This window comes from Podarcis filfolensis, assembly GCF_964270895.1.
Source record: "Podarcis filfolensis genome assembly, chromosome: 3".
Classification (NCBI taxonomy): Eukaryota; Metazoa; Chordata; class Lepidosauria; order Squamata; family Lacertidae; genus Podarcis; species Podarcis filfolensis.
This window is the reverse complement of record NC_139606.1, coordinates 35,023,370-35,038,590: the sequence shown is the minus strand read 5'-3', so window position 1 is coordinate 35,038,590 and position 15,221 is coordinate 35,023,370. Positions and strand designations below refer to the sequence as shown.

The 15,221-nt window shown below is 40.6% G+C and overlaps 1 protein-coding gene across 2 annotated transcripts in view; it reads left to right on the top strand.

Moving 5' to 3' along the window:
• The window catches only part of KHDRBS2 (KH RNA binding domain containing, signal transduction associated 2), a 336,381-nt gene that overhangs the window by 76,037 nt on the left and 245,123 nt on the right, over positions 1-15,221 (top strand). For both annotated transcript variants that reach the window (XM_083607373.1, XM_083607374.1), the window contains exon 2: positions 2,374-2,501. In XM_083607373.1, the coding sequence (XP_083463499.1) occupies positions 2,374-2,501 (128 nt within the window). The remainder of the gene's footprint in view (positions 1-2,373; positions 2,502-15,221) is intronic.

Genomic DNA, 15,221 nt, shown 5'->3' with positions numbered 1-15,221 from the left:
AAAGCAGCTCTTCAACTTTTCCAGAAAGTTCCTGCTGTGCACACATTCCTGGCTCAGCAGGGCCAGGCTCATTAGCAGGTTTCTGTTTGCCGAGAAGTGTCATTACCAGGGGCTCAAGCAGCAAGTTCAGCAACAACATGTTGGTTGAAGAGGAGAAAAGAAAAAAGCCACAACACTCTCACTTGGTAGAGGAAGCAAATCCTACTCTTAAGACAGGCAACTTATAAGGCTGCTGTAAGGCCAAACAAATATGCTCAAGGGAGTCACAAGCCCTTAACTGAGAGTAATTATTATTTGTTTGCTTCAACAGTTCCTTAATTATATTCCAGATTTCTAGTTCACTATTTCATATGAAATAGCAAAAAATAGGGTAATAGAACATCTTGTTTTTGTATAATCTTGGTATTTTTGTAGGAAGCTTCCTTGCTTTTTTTCTGGAGGGGACCCCTAAACATTTTGTGAATCTAGGTTTGGCCTCATTGAGGGGCAGTATTTCAATATGAGTAGGAAAATGAGAGTATCCCTAAACATTTTTTTTTAAACGAAAAAAAGCACTGGGAAGCTTTAACCTGATCAAAGGACTAGCCATTTTCAGTGTTAGTGCTGAGGCCTGAAACAGCCAACGCTATAATAAAGGAGAATGCCGTTGTTAATTGGCAGCATGGCTTTCCTTCAGATGAGAAAATCCCTATGTTTTTCCAGAGCTTACTTCCTCTTATTAATGGGCCTCACATGCAGAATAAAAACTTCAACTGCATATTTCTTCTGCTCATAAATAAACAATTCTTGTTTTCCCAAGAGTGTACCCCTATTTTACAATATTGATCCAGTGTCAGAAACACTAGATGAGAGGAACGCAGGTCTGCAAAGATGTCAGTCCAAAAGTGCAAATCAGTGCTGGATTAACCTGCACCAAGACACAATGGCTTCCATCTGGTTTAGAGGAGCCCATTCTCCACATCATGTATGATGGGATTGAAAATGCCATTGGCCCGATTGTTCCTCATGATGCCCCCTAAAAAGGCATAGGATATTAACAGCAGTGAGCAGCTATCATCACGGGTGAAACACACTCCCTTCTTTTCTTGCGAAAGAAACATCTGCCAGGCAGTACTCAACAGACACTTTACTTATTTATTTAACTTATGATACCCCCTCATAAAATCACTTCTCTGAGTGTTGTACAAAAAGAAGAGAAAGATACAATAAAATATTTAGGAATGATTGGCAGACAGGAGCTCAAAGCACAGCTCCTAGCACAAGAGCTGAGGCAAGCCAATGGCTCTTTGGCGCAGGAAAACATGTACTGAAGGAAGGACATTTTAATGAAGGGTAGAGATAGTTGAGGAATTGATCCTTGTAACTTTTGATACAACCTGGGTGGACCATGCTAACACCTGTCATTCAGAATTTAGCCTGCAATCCTAACCCCACCCAGTTACCATGGAAACTCAATAGGACTTACTTCTGAGTAGACATGGTTAGGCTTGCACTGTTCGTTATCCATGCTTTCTGAATGTTTCAAGGTTTGAAGGAAATTGGGATTGTTCAAGATCCTTTGCTTGCAACATTTTTGTTAAATGATTTTTTTTAGAACTTGAGCTTTCTCCTAACCAATTACTTGTTGAAATTCTGCAACAAAATTGAGGAGGGAGAAGAGGCAGCTCATTAGAGACTTGAGAGCTTAAAATGGAAACATTGTGGTTTGGGAATTATTTTAGTGAAGTGCCATTGTCTGTTTGTGGTCACCCTTCAGGAGCATACAAGAACAGGGTGGTGCAACATTGGGCTCCCATGATTTGCTGGCGGTATAAAACTTCCAGATTGGCCAGGCCTGGTATAAATGTCTTGAGCCTGGCCTTCTTCTCTTGCCTAATTGCAATAGTTTCTGTATGCTTCACTCTAGCTCTCAACTTCCATAGCGGAACCCAGCTAATGCTGAGTGTCCTGCTGACTGCTATCATAAAGTCTCCCTATGATTGCATCACAGGTTCTGTTGAAATGTCAGCTGCAGCTCAAGTTGTATAGTATGTTGGGTGGTATTCAACCAAATAGTTGTGCTAGTACAAGGATATTTGCCATTAGCACAATAGGAATTACCCCTCCTACCCTCCATGTGTGCCACATGTCATCTCCAAATGTTCTCTAGAGGGTTGGTGGAGGCCCTCAGAACAGATTTATGGGTTGCATGGTAGGGGAGATGGGGGAGAATATTCACTCTTGCATGGACGTAATTTTCTCCTTAGCACTATTCATTCTTTTACCTGAGTCTATGTTGTTACTCATATAACTTCCAAATAAGAAAATAATCCTGCATCAAAGAATAACAGCCATCTAATTATAGATTCTTTTTTTTTTGTTCACCCTTCCTAGAAATTGAAAAGTTCCAGAGTTCTGATGAGAAAAAGGAGGATGAAGAGAAAAAATACCTTGATGTCATCAGCAACAAAAATATAAAGCTGTCAGAAAGAGTATTGATTCCTGTCAAACAGTATCCAAAGGTATTGTAATACCTATATAATATAAGACAGACTGTGCTATTTTGATAGATGATTGTGGTTATGGTTATAATTAAATGCTGTGCTCAAAGTGCTAACTCAGGGCAGTATAAAAAGAGAATTAAAATGTATTCATGCCTCTTTATTGTTTCTAATAAGTGTTGGATCAATATTTCAGATTGGATTTTGAGGGAATACACATTGAGTTCAGACCAACTCCATTAAATTCAATAGGAGTTTGTACCCCTTTACTGTCCTCCCACCCCCCACATCTCTATCTCTTGGCTACCTTTACTCGTCATGTAAGGAGTTGATGGTGCTGGCACTGGTCCAGCCAAAAGGCTATGGCATGGCTAGGAGGAGGGGCTGGCAAGTGAGGAAGTACTGGGCGGGCTGTGGCACTGAGGCCCACATGAAAGTGGCCCAGGTTTTACTGGTGGGTCCTGGTTCACTGTTTGAAAAGCACTGGTTGAAAGGGAAATAAGAAACTTACTAGACACTCCTCTGAAAAATCCTCTCATATGATAATTTGGTTTCTTCCCACTTACTTGCCTTGAAGTAAAGAAAAATTTACATCTCAAAGGAAGCCAGTATTATTTTGAGCAAATTTGGAAGGTGCCACTTCTGCAAACCAAAATTCCTCAACACAGATCTGCATAACAAAGATCCAGGCAGGAGGTAGTAGTGTGTGTGTGTGTGTGTGTGTGTGTGTGTGTGTATGATGAAGTAAAGGAATGTTGCTTTCCCCTGTGCGGCCTTGTATTTTACACAAATAGTTGTTGTCCTGGCAGTATTCAAACTGAAATGGTAAACACCCCCATTTATCTCTAGTGCAATTTTTCCTGCTGATTTATTGTCACATGGTATTTGGCCTCACTATTGGCTTTGATTACACTCTCCACTTTTCACTTTATTCTTTCATCAGCAATAGCAATAAATTACAGTGGGTAAAAAAGCATATCGACCCAAATGAGAGGTATGTATAAAAAAAGAGAGAGAAGGAGAGGTGCATTGATTCCAAGATGGCATTTACCTCCTGAATTGTGAATATAAAATTGATGTAAAATAATCATCAAAATGGTAAAAGGCACTAGAAATAGGCATTGCTAGAGGACGGCTTGTTATTGCCTTGTTAGGATGTTGCACTGTTCCTAAATTGGTAATGTTCTATAGCATCACTGCTTCTCTGCCCTGTGCCTGTTTTGGGAATCAAAGGTGCTACTGGCAGCACATCCCATATTTTTCATATAACACCAGTCATGGGACAGTATACAAATATTCTTAATAATTCATTATGATTATGTTTATTAAATTTCTATATTGCCCTTCAACCAAAGAGCACAGGGAGGTTTACAATATAAAAACACAACACATAACAGCAGCAAACAAAAACAATACCCCTCCCACAGTTTAAAAGGCCATGGATTGTTTACCGGTAATTAACCAAAGGCCTGGGGGAAGAGGGATGTTTTTGCCTGGCGACTAAAGATACATAACAAAGATACCAGTGGGGCCTCCCAGGGGAGAGCATTCCACAAGCAGGGAGCCACCACAGAAAAGGCCTTTTCTCATGTTGGCACCCTACGGGCCTCTCGTGGAGGAGACATATGAAGAAGGGCCTCAGATGATGAAGGAGCAACCTATCTACAGCAACTTTCTCCTTTTGTGCTATAGAAAGATTTCCTCTCCTATTGCCCTTGCAACTAGCAAAGCACATGCACATAATTAAATGCAAGGATTTCCGTGTACTCAGTTACCAAAGAAGTGGTGTTCCGTTCAAGTGGCCTGGAAGGTTATGACAGTTAAATCCTAACCATTTCTACTAAGTAGTGAGACCTATTGAATTGAATGAGTCTTAGGAATTAGGATTGTGGCCTAAATTGAGAGTGAAGAGGTGATGTGTTCAGAATCCTGAGACCTCTTACATTCAACAGATATGTGTTTTTGTCTCCTGCGTCTCTTCCATCACATTACTGAAGGTGAAATAATAATCAGAATGTGGGTTTGGGTGGAAGGAGCATCGGCTTTCTCATTTCTTAGCTTCCAATCCATGTAAAGAATAATGACATCATATATCTGATTTAAAACTCTGGATTTTACTGTCCGTGTTCTGTCATTCCAGAGCAGCTCAGCTAGTGATGGTGCTGAATCCCCCCCCCAAATCATTTCTTCTCTTTTAGATGTCTCTTCTCTCTAATCCTGACAGTCAGGATTTCACAGCACTTGCTTAAATGTGTTTTATTAAAGTATTTTTTCATGTGTAACAAAAGTACATTCAGCATCTCTGTTTTCAAATCATAGAGTCCTTCATGCAAATCAGTTGCATTCAGTTTGAGACATGATTGTTATGGGTAATATGTGGCTGAGGGGGAAAGAGAAGTGGGGGAGGGAGTGAGGAGGAGACAGAAATGGGGGGAGACAATAAACTTTCATTCTCTTTCATAATATATGAGCGGAGCTTTTGAGGCACATTTATCACCCCCTGGAAGTGCATTTGGAATGCTTTGTGAGCTTAGGAGCGTTTTTAAGTGAGTCTTTGTGAAGAGAAAAATAGGCAGTGGTAACATCATAGGTTTGGCTTTAGGAGATTGGATGTGCCAAGGAAAGAGAAGTCCTGCTGTCAGAATTTAGTGCAGCTAGCCAGCCTTGCATTGCAAGCTTTCTGTTGTCGACCATTAAATAAGGCCCTTGCTGAATTGTGCAGATGCTACAGTTTGTTTTCATCTGTCAGTCAGCCTTGGCAAGATTCCAGGCAATCAGAAACGAATTAAGAATAATTCTATTAAAAATTTTAAAAGAGAGGAAAGTACTGGTGTTAGCAATCCACCTTTTGAAGTGTTTCTCAAAAGACTGTATACGTAGGACATTGACAGCTTGTCTCCTTGATCAGCTTGATCAGTCAATGGTGGTTGTTTACCATGGCAGATCATTCTTGTCTCCAGATTAATTTCACTGTACTGTTGCTTTGTTAGGCATTATTAAACTTGGTTGCTATTTTTAGTTGGACAGGGCCATGTTACCCCACCATTCCTCTTTGGTATGTCATGGATATTACTAAAAACCCACCTGTATTTTGCTCCTAAGGGAGGCTCTTCATAGCTGGCAGCAAGGGAGCATTTGCTTTCAAAGTTGGGCCTCACACTTTCTTTCAGGTGTGTATTTGGCTTCCCTTTCTATTGCATTTTGTAGTACCAAGAATCTGCCACATCCTTTTGCCGCATTGTTTCCTGCTTGCTCAACAAAGCTCAGACAAATAAAGAGATAATTTCATTATTTATATATTATGGCTTGAAGGCAACATGGGCAGTTTGTCACAAGCTCTGTAATTATAAACACTGGGTTATTCCAACCTACCATCCCCAATTCTTCAAGGAAAAATGCATTTTCATTGTTCCTTTGTTGCAGGGGGGAAGTTGAGGATGACAAAAAACAAAACAAAAAACATTTTGTCAAAAGAACTCTTCCAGGTTCCCCACCCCAGACCAAAAATGAGAGAGAATAACCTTGGGTTTTTTTAGTTATTCCTGGGAGTTCATGAAATGAAGGAGACCCAAAGCCCCTTCCCCATCTTCTTCTTTGTCACTCCAAGAGAAACTGCAATGGGCCCTTCTCTGACCTGAATATTTTTCTGATCCAGAGAAGGGCTAAGCCTGGGCATTTGAGGCAGTGTTTTAAGAACCCTGGGAATTCATATGGAAGCTGGACCCAGATAAACCTAATGTCAGTCCATTGGTTGAACTCTCAATCTATGCTCAGATATGGTAAAATATCCTCAGTATGGCACTAAAACAATCATTAGTCATATATTTCATGTATGCAGTTGCATTCAAGGGTCTCTGTGTTGTGCTGTGCACAATGGATGGGATGAAGCAATCTCTTGTGGTGCTCTTGAAGGAGTTAAATATCCTCAGTATCAATCAGCACTAAATATAATGACTTCAGTTAAAACATTCACAGTCAAATCAGTATTGAATCTACTCCTCCAACTCTACTTCAAAGAAGAAGAGGAAAATATTTAAAACGAAGTGACATTTTCTGAGGAATAGGAACTATAAAATGTGAATATGAATATGACTGGAACATGAATTCTAACCATGAATTTGTTTGGAAGGGAAAAATTAAGACACAAGCTAGACCAGGGTTTCCCAAACTTGTGTCTCCAGCTGTTTTTGTAGTAAAATTCCCATGATCTCTGACCACTGGTCCTGCTAGCTAGGGATGATGGGAGATGTGGTCCAAAAACAGCTGGAGACCCAAGTTTGGGAAACCCTGACCTAATGAATACAATATAATAATAATAATAATAATAATAATAATAATAATAATAATAATAATAAAATTATTTATATCCCGCCCTCCCCAGTCGAAGCCGGGCTCAGGGTGGCTAACAACAATAAAATAGTACAACATTCTAAAATCATTCATTATAAAATTAATTCAAATCAAATTGATGGCAACCATTGGGCTAGAGATTCTGTGAAGATTGCCAAAGGCGGGAGTCAGGCTGTGCCCTGACCAAAGGCCTGGTGGAACAGCTCTGTCTTGCAGGCCCTGTGGAAAGATGTCAAGTCCTGCAGGGCCCTAGTCTCTTGTGACAGAGCATTCCACCAGATCGGAGCCACAGCCGAAAAAGTCCTGGCTCTAGTTGAGGCCAGCCTAACCTCTCTGTGGCCTGGGACCTTCAAGATGTTTTTATTTGAAGACTGTAAGTTCCTCTGTGGGACATACCAGGAGAGGCGGTCCCATAGATATAGTATAGTAACCCTCCTTAGACAACACAAGTGAGTGTGGCTGATTCCTCATGGAAGGAGGTGCAGGAAAGTAGTAGAAGAAGGCCCCCTTTTGAGCAACTGACATTCACTGTGACTTGTCGACCATAGACCCTAAGTCTAAGGGGTTGAGGGGAACTTTTTCAGGCTGAGGGTTATATTCCCTTCTGGGACCACATGGCATTGGTGAGTGAAACCAGAGCCAAAAGTCAGTAACAAATGTGAATTTTTCTTTGTACAGTAGGCTACCACGCTGTATCTTCCATCCAGGTAAACGGGAGGTATTATCAGAGTTCAGGGACACATTTCCACCCAGGAAAAGACACCTAAGGAAAACTCGAAGCAGGCCCACTAAGGGATATGGCTTTGAGAGAGCACTAATGGAGCCAGAGAGAGCTCTGGAAGGCCACATTTGGCCCCCAGACCAGAGGTTCCCCACCTCTCCTGAGATACACTGTACTATTCCTATGATCAGAAACTATGAGAAAATCCCTTCTTTTTTTGACTGAATGAGCAAGGCTATGTTCTTGCTATTTGTACATGCATAGGACCTGTTCAACCAGGCTGCTGAGTGATGTAGGTCAGGGGTGAGGCCCACCACTGCGACCCTGCTGTGTAGTATTTACATTCAGTAAGCACACCTAATGTGGTTCGAAGTGGCCTAAGGTCACATTAGAAATCAAGAAACTTTAAAAGAAAACAGTTAGAGAAGCCTCCTACTGCTCTGCTGCAAATTTCCATTAAAGGAGCCAAGTTATGAAGAACAAAGCAATAATGTCCTGAAATTAAGGGCTCACTCACAATGTAAATGCTGACATCAACAGAACACTAAAGCCATGAATGGTGTCACTATAATTAGGTTAGATGTAGCATAGCACAGATTATTTTTTTTAGTACTCTTTCTGCTTCTGCCAAAGGAGAAGCTTTACTTATTTCAGGCATAATTACATTTGTCACGTATTTTGGAAATGCAAAAAAGCATGCTAGCACAAAGAGGCAATATGACTTTCAGAGCAGATCATGTAAATGCTTTTCGTAATATGATTAGAGGGATGAGATGACTGATGATAGCATGGAAAGCAGAAAACAGTGCTTTTCCTTCTCATTTATTTTCTGCTCTTGATTCCCCATCAGTGGATAACTGAAACTGTGGGGTCAACAGTGAACATGATGTGGGAAAGAATGTTTGAAAATACTTTGGCAATTTATATATTTCTTTCCCCAAGTAACAGATGCGTATGTGCCTCTTTTCCAGGCGTAATGTGATTTGTATAAATCAAACATAACTGAACGATTTGCATGGGATTTCCTTTACCACATTGCTTTTTGAGTTCCCCTTGTCGGGGTCAGCAGGACATGTCATTGTCACCAGCCGCTTCCCTGAGCTCATCGCTCTAATAGCAAACTTGGACGAAGTGTGCCTGCAGAAATGGAGCCAAAGCAGAGCCACCGCAAAGCAAAAGGGAGGCATCAGCTTGGAAACCCCAAAGTCTATAAGAGCTGCAAGAGGTCTCAGGGAAAGGGTTGCAGCTCAGTGAGAGAGCATCTGCTTTGCATGCAGAAAATCTCAGGTTCAATCTCCAGATCTCTAGGTTGGACTAGGAAAGGAACCCTGGGCAGCCAGTCAGTGTAGTAGACATATCAGCTAGCTGGACCAATGGTCTTACTCAGTATAAGGCAGCTTCCTATGTCTAAAGGTAAAGGGACCCCTGACCGTTAGGTCCAGTCGCGGACGACTCTGGGGTTGCAGCGCTCATCTTGCTTTACTGACCAAGGGAGCCGGTGTACAGCTTCCAGGTCATGTGGCCAGCATGACTAAGCTGCTTCTGGTGAACCAGAGCAGTGCACGGAAATGCTGTTTACCTTCCTGCCGGAGCGGTACCTATTTATCTACTTGCACTTCATGCTTTCGAACTGCTAGGTTGGCAGGAGCAGGGACCAAACAACGGGAGCTCACCCCGTTGTGGGGATTTGAACCGCCGACCTTCTGATTGGCAAGCCCTGGGCTCTGTGGTTTCACTCACAGCGCCACCTGTGTCTACAGAAGTACAATTTTTTTTTTAAGCCTATGAGGACAGCCCCTCCTCCCAAAATCCAGGCCAGTGAAGACTGGGTTTGCTCAGCAAGCACTGAGCATTGACTGAGAGTCGGGAAAGGAAAACTGAAAACTACAGGGGGCAGAATGAAGCATTTCATGGACACTTGTCTTTCTGAAAGAGAAGCTATCGGTATTGTAGCTTCACGTTAGATCTGTGGCTCTTTCCATCTGTTGGCTGTTCCTGCCACCCTATCCCACCCAGCCATTGCTTCCATTTCACAAACTAATTTTGTGCAGTTTGGGGTTGCTTCCAAAACCTGCAGATACTGTGCATATTATCAGAAAGGATAAAAAAACCAACAAAAACAACTTAAGCAGGCAGAAAAGAAAACCCGCTGTGTTGAACAGGCAGTTTTAGTATTTTTACCAGCCCTGACCAACCCTGAGGCTTCATGATACTTGTCAACTGTGGGGGCTAATGTTGCATTCCTGTACTTCCTTTTAAGCTGGAAAAACCCTCTGAAAACAGAAGTCCCCATGTTGCTCACATGATTAAGCCCCAACTCCAGGCTAGGCTTAGATCTCATATTGTTCACTATATAGACACTTTCTGTATATGGAAAAGAGGTAACATATGGAGCATCCCTGAGCTCCAAAGCCATAGAAACAATGGGAAGTAGTAGAATGATATCGTCAGCTCTTTTGTTTTCAGCACAAACAGTAACTTGGAACAGCATTGCTCCATTAGTGCTGTGAGCCCAACTTCTGGAAAACCATATATATACAGAGGGTTGGTTACTTTCACACTCCAGCTGGCAAGGAAGACACTCCAAACAAATCACCTTTCATCACACACGTCCCTTTGCAACTGAGTAACAAGAATATGTGCTTTAATAATGCATTGCCTTTTTTATTTATATTGCTGCTGCAGTCTGAGCAGTGCAACCTCAAAATGCCTATTTAGTCAAACAAGAAAATGAATACTAATAACATGTAGCATCTATAAGAGGCTCACTATCGTAAATAGGATCACAGGGGATGTATTAACTAGGATATGCTGGGAGCTATTTTGTGGAAAGGGAGAGGAGCCGAAAACACTTCCAGTCATATCAGTGTGACTTTTTTAAAATTTAGCACTGAAGAAAGTGATCAATCATTGAAAAGCTAACAAAAGATCTCTGCAAACGCAATAGCTGTTTGCAGTTGTCAAGTTGGGCTGAGTATAATAAGAGAATAACAAACTCCTTTCTGAAATGATTTTTTCCCTAAAGTCTCAGCCAGATAAAGTGTGATGAGTTGCTCTTAAATCTGGCTGGAGTTATTGAACATTACCAGGAAAAAAATATCATAAGCATTCTACACAATCATTTAGATACAGGAGGGAGCCTGAAGATATAAGGATTTAGAATGTAAAATATATCACATTTTAAATATGTCTATATAGGTGATAACCAGCATTGGTCATATTGAATTCCGAGTTGACCCATTGAAATTAATGAACTTAAGTAATTTAAGTCAATAACTTTCAGTGGGTCTACTCTAAACTTCCGTCCTCACCCCGGGAGTTAGTCTCACTGAATTACTTCCAGGTAAATATGGTTAGAATCATAGCCAAAGTTGGAAATTACTAGATAATAGATATAAGAGGTGTTTGAGAGACCCAACATTTGCCTTGTATCTGTGTGTTTTTTAAAAAATAAAACTGTTCCTCAGTTGTTCTGTGATCTTTCTGTTTTGATCTCTTTTTGCAGTTCCAAGTTGCTCTGTCTTAAATGAAGCTTTATGTTCCCTATTCACAAAAACCAGGAATCTAATAATGGCTTTAATTCCCCATCCCCTTTTTGGCTGAAGTGGATGAAATTTGAAGGCACATGAACATCTTCAGAGTGAATTAAACCTGCAAGATAGGTCTTGGGATGTGTAGCGGGGAAGTAAAAGAATATACTTTACTCCATTAAAACTCAAAACTTCATATTAGTTTGATGTTTTTGAAGGGGGCCGAAGTGAGGATGCTCTGTCTTACCTTAAAATAATTAAGAGTTGGCCAAATGATTTGTATTTTCCTTGTATATCTCTTTGTTCCAAAGGTTATTAGTTAGTTAGTTGTTAAACCAGAACAACATGGTTCAAACTGAAACAAAAAAACCCTTGCATTACATTTTTATTTTTTAAACCATTTGTTTCCCTGTTTTAATAATAATATTAAAAACAATCCAGAGGTCTTTGGTGATCTGCAGGTGACATGTTGGATAGCCTCACATTTTGCAAAGCCCAGAGAGTTATAGAAACATACTGTATTTTCCCTGTATAAGATGCCCCATGTATAAGACACCCCTTATTTGGGGGGATTCCAAATTAAGAAAACACCCCTCAGCACTACCCATGTATAATACGAGACCCGATGTTAAACCTATTTTTTTCGTTTAAAAAACCCCCTAGTCTTATACATGGAAAAATACAGTAGATACGGGAAAATAAATGAGCTGTACGGAAAAAAATAGAATAGCCAAATGACATGAGGGTTTTGGTGAGGGGCTCAACTTCGGGGTGGTGTTGATGTATACTTCAGTTTGGGGTGGTGTGGAGGAAGACTCCTGAATTCAACTTGTTTCAGCGTCCATACAGAGCCAGTGCATTCTGCCCTAATATATAGTACAGTGGTACCTCAGGTTACAGACGCTTCAGGTTACAGACGCTTCAGGTTACAGACGCTTCAGGTTACAGACTCCCCTGACCCAGAAATAGTACCTGGGGTTAAGAACTTTGCTTCAGAATGAGAACAGAAATCGCACAGCGGCAGCGCAGCGGGAGGCCCCATTAGCTAAAGTGGTACCTCAGGTTAAGAACAGTTTCAGGTTAAGAACGGACCTCCGGAACGAATTAAGTTCCTAACCAGAGGTACCACTGTATCTCATATGTCTTACACATTTAAATACATGGTAAGCATATATGTCTGTGTGTGCTCCTTCAGCTGAACGTTCATTTGTTAGGAGAAGCAGCACAGATCCCAGTATTCCTTTTGGTGTTCTATCTTGGGAATGCAGGAGAAATTCAATTCACACATTCTTAAACAATGTACAGACCAAAACACAGCCATCTTTCAAAATTCACATTTCTCTGAATTTTACAGTGCAGCTCTCCACCAATTTAATGTGTACAAAAACTAGCATGTAATAATATTATATATTAGTGAAAAATACTACATAAAAATTATTAGAAAATTTGCTATGAAAAATGTGTATATGAGGCAACATTACATACAAACATGGATAGATTCGGAGAAATGTGCATTAAAATGCTGGTGAATTTTTATAAGGTAGGGTTGTCATCCATTTTCTGGTTGAGCTGAAAAACTTACACTCTTACATGAGATTGGGCCTATTTTAAACTAAATCATTGCAGAAGCCAGTTCAAGGTTTCCCACTAGCGCAATGGGAATTGCCCTGTCCTTAGCCCAAGCACACCCTGTGCCATCCCCAAAATTTGCTCTGGTGGGTTTAGGGAACCCTCAGAACAGATTTATGAGGGGCAGGAGAGAGAGAGATGGAACCATAGTGATGGAACCTTAGCCTTAGTGCTGCATTGAATGTACAGATTTCAATTTAAAGGCTATTATAGGCAACAATTTTTTGTATAGCTGGTTGCAGACTTTATCAGCACCACAAAAGTGTGAGAGTTAATGCGCACAAGAAAGAGGTTTGGGTTTTTTAAAGAACAACATGGAATGGTTTTGTTTCTTCAGTCCATTTTCACAGTTCATTTCGTACTATTGAAACCACAAATGAATTAACCACTACTTCAGATAAAGCTAAAGCTCAACGACAGTAGAATGTCAGGACAGATTTTCTCTGGAGTTCATTGCTTCCTTCTAGTCTCAAGACGGTAATTTAATTGCATATTTTATGCTGTTCCATGTTGACAGCACCTGGTGGAGTCAGCTGAAGAGTTTGAATGCAGAGGCATACCAAGAATATATTTTTCTAAATAAGGCAACTTGGAGAAGATCTCTGAAAAACCTTCCAGTGATGAGAATAGCAAAACCACACAAAAAATTACCAAATGCAATAATGATATCCTCTTATCTGTTTGTGTTACCTGTGGTCACTATGGCCCAGAGGCACATTCTGGGTTGGATTGAAATATGGCTTTCTGTATGCAGAAGGCTTTCTTTACTCATGGAATTGCCATTTTATCCCTTGTGAAAGAAAAGTGAAACTATATTGCCCAATGTTCTCTGTTTGTGTAAAATCTAGCACAAGATGCTGCACAAACTATGAGAACTGCTACAGAATTATCCTGTTGTATCATTGTGTGAACTCTTGGTGTAGCCCTTGGGTAAGTATTTGTGGAACACTGCTAGTAACTATTTCCCTTTGGTTTGTGGCTTGTTGGACCCAACTCTTAGACTACAGTGAGATCTGGAAGTTGTTAACAGGGCACTGGGCTACTGCTTTCTTCAGAGGCCTGCCCGCAAGTCAGTAAATGCTCACCCACTTGCAGCATGGGCAAATGCAATCATTGGGGTAGGGTGGCCCAATGTAGTTGACTGAGAACATAACAAGAGACTGCTGGATCAGGCCAATGGCTCATCTCATCTAGCATCCTGTACTTGCAGTCGCCTACCAGATGCCTGTGGGGAACCAACACGCAGGACCTGACCTTGTTCCCTCATGTGGTTTCCAGTAACTGGTATTTAAAGTATTACTTCTTCCAACCATGGAGGCAGATCGTTGTGTAATCACATTTTATAGCCATCCCAGTGGTGGCCATCACTGCCCCCTGTGGAGTGAATTTTGCTAACTATTCTGCAGTGTGAAGAAGACCATTCCTTGGTCTGTCGTGAATCCTCCAAACATTCAGCTTTTTTTTTTTTTTGATGTCCACAATTTCTAGTATTATGAAAGAGAGAGCGAAATAAACTTTTCTCTGTCCACTTTCTCCATGGCATGCACAATTTTAAACACTTCTGCCATGTCACCTCTTATTCACCTTTTCTCTCAACTAAAAAGTCCCAAATGTTGCAACCTTTCCTCATAGGGGAGTTGCTCAATTTCCTGTATCGTTTTGGTTGCCCTTTTCTCAAACTTTTCCAACTCTGTATTTTATTTTATTTTTAGGTGAAGCGATTAGAACTGAACAAATGCGGTCACACCAGAGATTTGTATAACAGCAGTATAATATTGGCAGTTTTATTTTCAGTTTCTTCCCTAAATGATCCCTACCATGGGATTTGCCTTCTCAACAGCTGCCACACACTACACTGTAGGAGGAGAAGCTGAGATAACTCAAGGACAAATAAGCTAAAAACTTAATAATAAATAGGTGCCTTGCTAGCCCCCCAAATGTTTTTGTTTTACTAGCTCTTGTCCTGTAGTTGTGCGTGTGTGTGTGTGTGTGTGCATGTTAAGTATTTATTATTTCATGCCTTATAATTGATTAAAAGCAGAATATCCCAATGGATAGCATATTAGCCTTGGAATTTATACGTTCGTGTGCTCCCACAGCGAAATAAGCTCGTTGCATTTCAGTAGGTGACCCCTTTTATTCAGCCACAGTTTCCTGGGAATTATAATGGGTGCTACCACATTGCAAAGAATAATGAGATACATGTTGCAAAGCACTTTTCACACTTTAAAAAAATGTTGTAGAGATTATAAGTAATAATCATAAATGACAATTAAGGTAAATGCTGAGTCCATGGTAGGTTTGACTTATGAGAGACAACCTAGATTTGGCCTGAACTGTCATAAAACTGTCATAAAACTATCACCATTGCAGATATGGAAATGAGCGTTTCCCATGAAATGTCTCCACAAGGAGAAATTTGGCTCAATATTCGCATGGCTGTACTTCAATTATAGTATGAACTGGCAACATCAATTATAAAATTAAGCAGAAAAAAGCATAGGTAATTCT